This window comes from Bos taurus, chromosome 1 (genome assembly GCF_002263795.3).
Source record: "Bos taurus isolate L1 Dominette 01449 registration number 42190680 breed Hereford chromosome 1, ARS-UCD2.0, whole genome shotgun sequence".
NCBI classification, from domain to species: Eukaryota; Metazoa; Chordata; class Mammalia; order Artiodactyla; family Bovidae; genus Bos; species Bos taurus.
Genome location: NC_037328.1, coordinates 118,979,888 through 118,992,000, shown reverse-complemented (window position 1 = coordinate 118,992,000; position 12,113 = coordinate 118,979,888). Strand labels below are relative to the sequence as shown.

The following is a 12,113-nucleotide window of genomic DNA, read 5'->3' as shown; positions in this document are numbered from 1 at the left end:
CTGTTTATCTTGGAAGAATATGAGGATCATGTGGGCAGAGCTTTTTATTTCTGTTTCCTTGTATTGACAAGACCAACTCTAGAGAGTATTTTTTCTCACTTGATAAATTTGAGAACTGCTAAGTTACTGAGAAATGGCCCTTTCCTTGAAGCCAACTTTCGAATGAATAGAAGAAAGTTATAGTTCTTATTAAAGAAAATGCATATTTATATATTTAATCGATTGCAGTTTTTAACTCTGAATTAAAGAGACATTTAGTAAGCCAGATATTGGACTAAGATTTAAAGTTCCAAATGGCAGCCTCTGCCCTTAGGACCCTGTCTTTGGATAGAGGCATGGAAACAGTCAGCCACGTGGTAGGTGCTGTCCAGGATGTATTCTAGCTGAGCCTGCAGAGATCATCTCTGCTGATGCAACCTTGAGTATGTGTTCAGAACCATCAGATTCTTTTCCTTACAATTCTGTGGATTTTTAAACTTTTGGTATGTGTATACATTCACACAGATGCAACTGCCTTTGTGCCCTCTTACCACCTCCTTCACTCCCTCAAGACGCACTCATCTGGATAGCAGTTTTTTGTGGAAAGCTGTAAAGTCTACTAAAACATATCCCTCCCCCTACCATGAATACCTGGTGCAGTGGGAGTCACTGTAGAACTTTCTGTTTTCACCCCATGGGCATGTATTGAATAGGGCCTTGTGGCCATGTTTTTAAAGATAATATTAACTTTGTCTCCAACATTCGCATGAAGTTGTGGACCTGGGAAAAGTGAAAAGGAAGACTGGCTTATATACCCATCAGATTGGAAGCTCTAACTCAGGTAACTTTTTTTAAGTCATTAAGGATGTTGTTTTTGTTTTTCCCCTCCGGCTTCATGCAGTTGTACTCTTGGATTGATACCTGGTCCCTGACGATTCAGGATAAAAACACTAGTTATGGCTGTCTCTAAAGATAGAGACTATGGGTGTATCTCTAATCAAGGGTCCTAGGGGAGGTTTTAGCCTGAAATTTCCTGCAGGATAGTGGCCTAATCATAGCCATCAGCTGTGACCCTACCCTGGCCGGGAGTCATTTCTCATCATCAGAACTTCTAGCCCTTCCTGTGAATTAAGGACAGTGCTGCCTTTGAAAGGATGGGTGGGGTAGCCATCCCATTCCTGCCTTCTAGCCAATTTTAGCTTCTCTCCTGACAAAAAATTTCTGTGACCCAACAACAATGCCACTCTCCTTGGGTGTCTTACTCCTGGGACTGAGGATAAGAAAGTCCAGGGAATTCTGTTAGTGGGTTTCGGACTAGCTTCCCCTGCACTTGACAGTTTTCAAGAATATTCCCAAGACCAGTGTTGGAGAAGTTCTTAGACTTTCGGTCCTAAAGTGATTCCTGAAAAATTGAAGGCAACTTTCCCCTGGCTGTGTGCATCATAACACTTTTTTCCTTTTCCTTATTTGCTTGTTTATATGTATATTTCTTCTTGAGGTTAATCATTTACTTCTTAATTTTAAAAGTAAATAGCTATGATTTATTTTTGGTGGACTAGAAAAATGGAGAATTTGGTTAAGAATCTCGGTAGAAAGGGATCTCTAGCAATTTCATCAAAACTACAGGCATCAATTTGATAAACACCAAATATATATAATTCTATTAGTAAATGGGATATAATGCCATTGTTTCTGACAGAAATAAGTAATATTTTCTTTTTTTTGTATATTTTCTTATGCAATATTTTTATTAAGTATAGGCTTCTCATTGTATTAAGTAGCTTCTGTTTTTTATTTTTATAAATGAGTAAATAAAAAATTCATTTTATGAATGACATTAATATATGAACTAAGAACATTAAGCCCATAGACAGGGACTGACTCACCACACAGAGCACCATATCACCAACCCACACCTGATAAACTGGAGCTAGGACAGTACCTAGAATCCCCAGGTGTTCTTCTTCACCTTTTCTCTGCACAGGAACTTGAAATGTGCTGTCAGTGAATTGCCGATACACAACTTTCTTGTACTTGGAGCCTATGTAAAATTCTTCCTTATCTAAAAATGCATTTGAAAGACTAAAACACACACACACAATTAAGGTTAGTATTTGGCTTAAGAAAAGTGAAAGTTGAGCTTTAAATTTTGAATAAAAATAGTTTTCATTATGCTAGTTTTTAATATCACTGTCCCATTTGAACAAGAAAGAAGAAGACTAGCAATAAACAAGTGTCTCCAATAAAAAACAATAGTAAAATAAAAAACAAAATAGCCCCACAAAAAGAGGTGTGGTAGAAAGTGTAGCTAGTCTTTACACCTAGCTAGCAGTGGAGCCCTAGGAGTCCTGGCCCTGACTGTCACCGGCTAAAATGACCTCCAGCTACTCATTGCCTGTTGGAGCCTCCATTTCTTCACCTCTAAAATGAGGTATTCAGTGAGGTTGTCTCTAAGGTTACTTTATGGCTCTGAAATGTTATGAGTCCAGATTTCATCAGTGAAGTGTTCTCTGGTTACTGTAGTATTTTTAGACTATAGGAACTGAGTGGCCCTTTTATCCAGCCATTCCCTTGATCTGAAGCTTTCACTGACTCCTAATGACTGTATATTTTGACAGTTATACCTTAATCACTGAAATAGCTATCTACTCCCTTCCATCACAAATCATACTCATAGGACTTCCCTGGTGGTCCAGTGGCTAAGACTCCATGCTTCCAAAGTAGGGAGCCCAGGTTCAATCCCTGTCCAGGGAACTAGATCCCATATGCCACAACTGAAAGATCTTGCATGCCGCAACTAAGACCCAGGGCAGCCAAATAAAAACAAACAACAAACATCCCCCAAGAAATCATACTTCTCATGGCAATCAAACTAACCAGCTAGGCATCATTTAGCTGCAAGTTACCAGTCATGTTGTACACCTCAGCTCTGAACACGTTCCACCCCAATCTCTTAAATCATATCCCCCAAGGGTTAGTGCCTGATGAGAGATGGTAAAGGGGAGAGTACTTGGCAAAGTATAGAAGAGCTATACGTAGAAGTGTCAGGTGATGTGTCTCTAAATGTATTGTTTCTGAAGCTCCAATAACCACCCTTTATTTACACTTATTCACTGAACTCACTTTTATATTTTCATAGTGTACATGTTATTGGTAGTTTTGAACCATATTTTCCTGTAAGTTCTTGTAGGGCAGAGACCATATCTGCTCTAGTGCCCTCAAGAATTTAAAATATGCTTCCATACATAATAGTTTGAAAAATATGAAGTAACTGATTACTAGACTCATAATAAAATCTTTGGAAGAAACATAAGCAACAAATGGTTAGTAAAGAAAATTATTTTAGCTCTGAATGTAGGCATTAATTTTGGTTTAAGTTTGAAAACAATGACAGGAGTATGCAGGTATGAGAAGACAGTCTAACAGAAAAGAGAGTAAGATGAATGACTACAAAGAATCAAAGGAGATCAATGGAAATTTTTCTGAGAGATAGTTGAGAGAAGCAGAAATGAATGAGGAAGGGCCCCTAGAAAGCATTTTGTTGCTGTTTTGTTGTTATTGTGTAATGCAATTGTTCATTGCTTCTTAACTTAGCATAATTCTTACTTCTCTGAAAGAAAAAGCTAAAAAATAATTGGGAGTCAGAGTCTAGAGAATTACTTTTGTTCCTGTAAATGATGCAGCTCCTTTTCCCATTTCCTACTTGGGGAATAATCCCATTCCACCTCCACCGCTGCGATGTAGTAGGTCCTTTCTCCCAGGTAGAGGTATAAATCTTCAGACCTCTGGCTGCACTGGCTCACAGTGTACTTTTGTTTCATGCCACCTGTGTAGTGATCAGTTGTGAGGCATTCCACATCAAAAGTCCCTGGAATGGTAAATAAAAAGGCATGTCACCTCCTGTGAGTATTTTTGACCACTTTCCCTCATCTGTCATCAGCTCCTTCCCGTGCCCTATTTTTCTTTTTAGCACTTATAACCACTTATATATATATGTGTGTGTATGTGTGTGTGTATGTTAATATACTTGCTTATTGTCTGTCTCCCTGCATTAGAATTTCAGCTCCATGAAAGCAGACACCTTTATCTCTTTTGTTAAATGTTGTATTTACATTTGTCTAATAAAGGAAAAGGTGACATAGGACCTGTCTTGCATTTTAGTGGCATTTGATGAACCAAATAAAGCCTGAGGCAAGTTAGCATATTTTCATGTTTGGGTAAAATTCTCTTTTGTTTTAGTTTTTTATTTTATTCATTCAGAGACACTTCTATCCGTATCTCTGAGTTTGCATATCTATAGTTCTAATATAGGATATTCAATTGTAGATGACTAATAAGCCAACAAGCCTAATCATACAACGTTCTTAGTAGAAGAGTCTTCTACTAAGATTAATGGGCTTTCTGCAACCTGTTTGCTACTAACAATACCCCATCTTTTCACAAACACACCTAAACCTGCTCTCAGTAGGCTGAGGGCGAGGGCCTAATGACTGACTCCAGGATATCAGTGCTTCGAGTAACATTTTTCAATAATTCCGAGAAGAAATTTTCCAGAAATATTTAAAATAGAAAATGTGTTATAAGCTTTATCATCTTGCAGCACAAGTTTGAGGAGATTTTGTCATTTTAAGATAGAAATGGGAAGGGACATAACACAAACCCATGAGTCAAGAAAGCAGAAATCCAACTTCACATCCCAATTTCCTTGCATATTTTGATATTTGGCCAAAAGAGGGATGAAGGAATAGAACATCTGGTCTTTCAAATCCAGTTGTCTTGAATGAATGGCCTCACCAAGACTTGCTCAACCTGCCCTCTACGTTTAAGACCCATTGCCCCATCAACAAGAATTAGGAATTAGTCACATTTCAGGACATAGACTACATATGCCAGATTGTATGGAAAGGAGCATACCTAATTTCTTTTCTATACTTTTCCTTCTTGAGGCTTATCCTTTCAGTTTCTTAGTTATCCCACCTAACCCCATAAAAACAAAACACTCCCAGCTTCTCTCTGACTCCATAGTCTCCAACTTCTTATTTGAAAGAATAACATTTCTTATGAATCTGACCCTTCACCCCTGTGTTTTCCTTTTGGCCCTCCCTAGAGCAACTTCACTTTCACTTTTCACTTTCATGCATTAGAGAAGGAAATGGCAACCCACTCCCGTGTTCTTGCCTGGAGAATCCCAGGGACAGGGGAGCCTGGTGGGCTGCCGTCTATGGGGTCGCACAGAGTCGGACACGACTGAAGCGACTCAGCAGCAGTAGCAGCAGCAGCAATAAGCCAACACTACATCTAGGATGGCTTCCCCGGTGGTGCAGTGGTGGCCTTTCCTCTCCAATGCACAAGAGGCAGGTTTGATCCTGGGCTGGGAAGATTCCCTGAAGAAGGAAATGGCGACCCACTCCAATATTCTTGCCTGTGAAATCCCATGGACAGAGGAGCCTTACATGCTACGGTCCATGGGGTTGCAAAGAGCTGGACACGACTGAGCACACACACACACGTAGGATACAGAGACATGACACAGAGTTTAGATGCAGCGCCTTTATGGGACACATTTCCTTTCTAGTCTGATTTGCCAGCTATCTTTAAAGGCACATAATTGAAAAGGAGACCATCTTGAGGGTTTGACTGGGTGGAAATGGGCTTCCCAGGTGTTGCTAGTGGTAAAGAACCCGCCTGCCAGTGCAGGTTAGACATAAGATACACCCGTTCAACCCCTGGGTGGGGAAGATCCCCGGAGAAGTGAATGTCTATCCACTCCCGAATTCTTGCCTGGAGACTCCCATGGACAGAGGAGCCTGATGGGCTCCAGCTCATGGGGTCACAGAGTCAGATATGACTGAGTGACTGAGCACCAGTGGGAGAAACCTCAGTCCTCTTTTGTCACTCCCTTCTCTCCCCACCACAAAAACAGAAAATGGACCTACCTGGCAAATACTTAGTTGACAGTAATCAAGTAAAGAAAGGGTAGTTAGGAGGCTTGGGGAAGGGATGAGCTAACATCCAACACAGCATTTTGAACCAAAACCACACAAGTAGACCCAACAGAAATTTGCCTTGACATTAACGGAATTCACCTGCAGTATCTGGCTTCATGAAGAGACTCAAACTTGTTTGAGGGAAGAGGTTTGCTGTGTCTCTCCTTTCTCCTCTTGACAGGAAAGTGTTTCCTGAGAAGTATATCCCATGTATATCGACCTCATTTCCAGCACTGAATAAGTACCACATGACCGAATCTCCTTGGCACATACTGAGACCAGGCTGATTCCCATACATGAATCCATTCATGGCTATAAAAGTTGGAAAATGATATTTTGAAACTGGTTTAACCATATGTCCTACTTCATGACAACCTCTCGGACTTTCCAGAGCCAACTGGGTTTATTTAATTTTTAAAAGACCCATTTGGGCCTGCCCACCCCTTTACATGTCAACAATGTCTCTAGAACTTCCTGCTGAACTCAACACTTCCAGGCAAGCCCTGGGTGGAAGACATAGAGCTGAATGCATGGTTCTTCTTCTTTTTTTAAATATTTATTTGGCTGTGTAGGGTCTTACTTACGGACTGTTCATTGTGTCACGCAGGATCTTTCGATGCAGCCCACAGACTCTCTAGTTGTGGCACATGGGCTGTGTAGCTGAGGTGCATGGGCTCAGCAGTTGTAGCGCGAGAGTTTAGTTGCTCTGCAGCATGTGGGATCTTAGTTTTGCGATCAGGCGTAGAACCCATGTCCTCTGCGTTGCAAGGAGGATTCTTAACCACTGGACTACCAGGGAAGTCTCGTGAATGCTGGGTTCTTAAAGTTCTGGGCCCTGGGAATCTCACTGTTCTCAGTGAGTCATTTTTCAGTTCTCCCAAGGGCCATATTTGTGAGCACCCAAATGGATGAATAATAACAGTTCTTCCTAGGCACTGTAGACTGCGAATGTGTTTGTTGCCCTAGATGGAAAATTCTCTGATTCATCTTGAATAACAGGGAAGAGTATGTGCAGGAAGTTTCCTCTCATTGCTCTTTTTAATAGATAATATTCTTGACTCCTCCAAAATGCAAAATAAAGATTGTTATGGGTAGTGTGACTATTATCAATCCAATTTGGAAAACAACATCAGTTTGTATGGGGCTTCCCAGGTGGCACAGTGGCAAAGAATCCACCTCCCAGTGCAGATGTAGGGGACACAGATTCGATCCCTGAGTTAGGAAGATCTCCTGGAGGAGGAAATGGCAACCCACACCAGTATTCTTGCCTGGGAAATCCCAGGGACAGAGGAGCCTGACTGGCTACAGTCCATGGGGTCCCAAAGAGTCGGACATGACTTACCATAAAAAGGAGTTCAAAGAGGAGGAGTTCAGTTTGTAATACAAATTTACTTTTTTTTTCCTTCTAGTTACAATGATTTTCACATGTTGTGCATTAGTAGTGTGGATATTTTGAACAATTAGTTCACTATCTCTAAACTCTAACTGCATTTTAGAATTATACTGGGAGCTAAAAAGTAAATCTGATGCTGTTTCAGTGAAATAAAAATATCTGTAGATTGTGCTGAGCATTTAAAAAACAGTTTTAATAGTTTTTGGGTTTTTTTTTTTTTAACTCTCAGGGGATTCTTATGGGTAGTCAAAGATGAGAATCATTTAAGAGTAGAAACCAAAAAGAAGCCTGTCTTTATTAAGCCACAGATAAGAAAAGTATCTAATCTAGTAACTCTCAAATTTAAGCATACATCAGAATAACAGAGAGGATTTGTTAAACACAAGTTTCAAGCCCTGCACCTAAAGTTTCTGATTCAGTAGGTTGGGATTGGAGTCCAAGAATCTGGATTTCTAATAAGTCCTGGGTGATGCTGAAACATCTGACCTAGGGACTACATTTTAAGGACTATGAATCTTATTGGAAGAAAAGTTATTACCAACCTAGACAGCACTTTAAAAAGCAGAGACATTACTTTGCCAACAAAGGTCCATCTAGTCAAAGCTGTGGTTTTTCCAGTAGTCAGGTATGGATGTGAGAGTTGAACTGTAAACAAAGCTGAGCGCCAAAGAATTGATGCTTTTGAACTGTGGTGTTGGAGAAGACTCTTGAGAGTCCCTTGGACTGCAAGGAGATCCAACCAGTCCATCCTAAAGGAGATCAGTCCTGGGTGTTCATTGGAAGGACTGATGCTGAAGCTGAAACTTCAATACTTTGTCCACCTGATGCGAAGAGCTGACTCATTTGAAAAGACCCTGAGGCTGGGAAAGATTGAACGCAGGAGGAGAAGGGGACAACAGAGGATGAGATGATTGGATGGCATCACCGACTCAATGGACATGAGTTTGGGTAAACTCTGGGAGTTGGTGATGGACAGGGAGGCCTCACATGCTGCAGTCCATGGGGTTGCAAAGAGTTGGACATGACTGAGCAACTGAACTGATCTAATTGGCATATATTATATGTTTTATTATTCTGAGTTAAGTGAAACTAAGATTCAGTTGACTGATATATAAAATAATTAACAGTATTACCCTTAGAGCACTATGGTATTTAATCATTTATTAAAGCAATCAGTGGGCAAAGCTATTAGTATCAGCTTAATTAAAAGCATTACATGTGCAGTGCTGAAATAGCCTGATATTGGTGGATGATGCAGTACTTACAGTGCATCTTATTAGATTCCTGAAAATCTTCATTTTCCTTGTCCACCTGATCAGGTGCTGTTGTAAACATTTTAATATTATCATCCAGGAGTAAACTCTCATTCTCATCAAACACTGTAGGAAACAAATAGAACTCCTTGTCTACGTCTTTCTGAAAATCAAAATAAAGAACAATGAGGTGAAGACAGAATGAGTAAAGCAGAAACACTTCCATATACACAATACTATTTATGGATAAACCTGCTAAAAGAAGGACAAGAACTCAAGTTTCCATTCCACTTTGTAAATGGAACTCACAAAATACTCCTGTTGACCACCAGAGTTTTTTTATTTGTATTGGAGTATAGTTGCTTTACAATGTTGTGTTAGTTTCTGCTGAACAGCAAAGTAAACAAGCCATACAGATACATATATCACCCCCTTTTTGTGAGTTCCTTCCCGTTTAAGTCCCCACAGAGCATTGAATAGAGTTTCCTGTGCTATATAATAAGTTCTCATTGGTTATCTATTTTATACATAGTAACATATATATGTCAATCCCTGTCTCCCAGTTCATCCCATCTCCCTTCCCCTCTTTGATGTCGGTACATCTGTGTCTTTCTTTCTCCTTTTCAAATAGTTCATCTGTACCATTTTTCTAGGTTACACATATATGCTTAATATATGATATTTGTTTTTCTCTTTCTGACTTGCATCACTCTGTATGACAGTCTCTATTGAGGTCCATCCACATTGCTGACTGATACCTGCGTAGTGGATTTTTAGTTCAACACAATAATCTAAGCCTCTTTCTGCACCTAAAAGTTCTGACACTCTTCATTCCACTTGAACTTGCCTCTCAAAATTGTTAAAAAGGGGAGGGGTGATATGTACTTGTGCTATAAATTAGAGAACGTGTTATCCATAGTCATGAAAGCTTGAAAAATTCCTGTAAGACAGAGCAGGTGGAAGCAGATACATCTTAAGAGAAGAAGTAGCCTGCAAGTGATTTGGAGCAACAATTCACACATTCTAGACATTCTCCCCTCCCCTCCCTGTCCCTGGTGAAAAGTAAGGAAGTGGAAATGCTATCTGTAATAATTCAGTAGTTGATCAGAAGGCAATTGGACTGGGGAATCAAAGCATATGAGTCCCCAAGAACAAGTACTTTCTTAAAGAAGAGAAAACTTGAGGGATTAATGGCATATCTTTTCCCTGAGATCATTTTTGCAGATGAAAAAAACATGATTATCAAACTTTAAAAATCTAAGATTAGACCCTGTAAAAAAACTGAATTATTAATAGTGATGCAGATGGTCTTAAGAAAGCTCCCGTAAGTCAGAAGAAAAGATTTAAAGATGAAAAATATGCACATAGTAATTATTTGAGAGAAGTTATTACCTAATAGTAATAAATAATAGTGGAAATGTTCACCACTATAAAAGGGAAAGACTACTCAGATCCAAAAACTTCACTGAAAGCAAGACAAAATTAGTAATATAGACCTATACCTAAAAATATCCTGCTAAAATTTTTGGATTTCAGAGATAGACAAATTTCTAGAATAATCCATTTTAAAAGTTATGAACATCAGGCTTCTCTAGAACAATAAATGTCAGGGTAAGATGGAGTAGCAAGTACTGTTTTGAGGGGAAAAGATTATGATAGAAAAACTTGACACCAAGCAAAGAACAACAAAGTGACATTTTCAGATGTGTCAGGATTCCAGAAGGGAGCTGCTATAATCTCTTACATGCTGACCTACAGAGAAAACTTCTCTGTAGTTTCTTCAGAGAATAAACTTCTCTGAAAACAGAGAAAAGTTTACAAGTCATATTTCCTAATTATAAGGCAATAAAACTGAAAATTACTCATAAAGGACAAAGAGTTTAAAAAGTAAAAGATCATATTTGGTTCAAGTAACTCTTAGATCAAAGAAGAAACAAAAATGAATTTCTAAGAATTTAATAAGTAATGTCTATGAGAATACTATAAGTCATAATGTATGGAATATAATTAAACATAAACTGAGAGTCTGAAATGTTTTATTTTAAGCAAAACCAAATAAAAATGTATGTTTTTTGATGCTTTAAGGTGTGGTAATTGTATTGAATGCATTTTCAAAGGAATCTTTCTCTTTTAAAGATTTATATTGCAATATTTATTTTAGAGATAAAAACAATGGTTAGATTAAGTATTTCTATTTCTAGATCAGAGGGTCATTTTCCCATTTCTAAAAAATATTTATGGATGTGTGAGCAGTGTTATTTCTTACATGTTATACAAATAATTGAAGGTTAATTAGCAGTATAACTAAATAGTAATATGCCAGTCTCCTTCAGACAAATATAAAAAATATTTAAAGCAATATTTTCCTCAGTGAATCTTAACTGACTTATTATCATTAGTCTTAGTGAAGTCGCTCAGTCATGTCCGACTCTTTGCGACACCATGGACTGTAGCCTACCAGGCTCCTCTGCCCATGGGATTTTCCAGGCAACAGTCCTGGAGTGGATTGCCATTTCCTTCTCCAGGGGATCTTCCCAACCCAGGGATCGAACCCAGGTCTCCTGCATTGTAGCCAGACACTTAGGTGATTTTTTAAAATGTGTGTGTTGAATTGTATCATAAAAGACTTTGGATTCCAAGGAAAATCTTGTTTCCAACTCATTTTGAAGCAATCCTGTTAGTCAGAGAGTCTCCACACAATACAGATAGATATAAGCCTAAGAAAAAATTGTAACAAATATTATGTGTGGAACCCTTGGGCTTCCCTGGAGGCTCAGTGGTAAAGAATCTGCTGCCAATGCAGGAGATGTAGGTTTGATCCCTGGGTAGAGAAGAACCCCTGGAGAGTACGGCAACCCACTCCAGTATTCTTGCCTGGAGAATCCCATGGACAGAGGAGCCTGGTGAGCTACAGTCCTTGGGGTCACAAAGAGCCAGACATGACTAAAGCTACTGAGCATGCATGCATGCACGTGGAACCCTCACTGCCTCAAACCGCAGAATCTTCCTTATAATAATGATAATTCAAAGGGATTTGAAAATCATTTTCATTTTCCCTCATTGGACTTACCAGTCTCCCATTTGCAAGTAAAGTTCCATTCCGGCATATTTTCATTGGCCCGATAAGCCCAGTAAATATATCTTTGGTGGGATCCACAGCAGAATAATACATCTTAGCTAGACAGACAGGATCCTTGTAGGTGGGTCCCACTTCCCTGGGGACAGTCCACTCATAGGTGAATGTTCCTTTGGGTGCCACATGGGAGCCTGAAGGAGGAGGCCCACCTATAAGAAAGGTCACATGGGGGAGGTTAAGTTTGCTTTCTGATGTGGTCATTTGAGCCATGGAGTAGACTGGGTTTAGTCTAGGACAACCCACTTTTGTGCTCCTTTATAAATTAGACTAGAATCCTACTTGTTCACTGGTGTCAGGTCACAAATAAGTATGATTTCCCCCAGGAAGTCTTCTCTACACCTCTGTCTGAGATTGGTGCCTGCTAT

General features: G+C 39.4%; 1 protein-coding gene across 2 annotated transcripts in view; it reads right to left on the bottom strand.

Annotated features, from left to right (window-relative positions):
• Window positions 1-12,113, bottom strand: part of CP (ceruloplasmin) — a 60,146-nt gene that overhangs the window by 24,682 nt on the left and 23,351 nt on the right. For both annotated transcript variants that reach the window (XM_024984997.2, NM_001256556.1), the window contains 6 exon segments: window positions 11,683-11,897; window positions 8,625-8,775; window positions 6,066-6,278; window positions 3,640-3,847; window positions 1,922-2,061; window positions 631-759 (listed from right to left, as the gene is read on the bottom strand). In XM_024984997.2, the coding sequence (XP_024840765.1) occupies window positions 631-759; window positions 1,922-2,061; window positions 3,640-3,847; window positions 6,066-6,278; window positions 8,625-8,775; window positions 11,683-11,897 (1,056 nt within the window).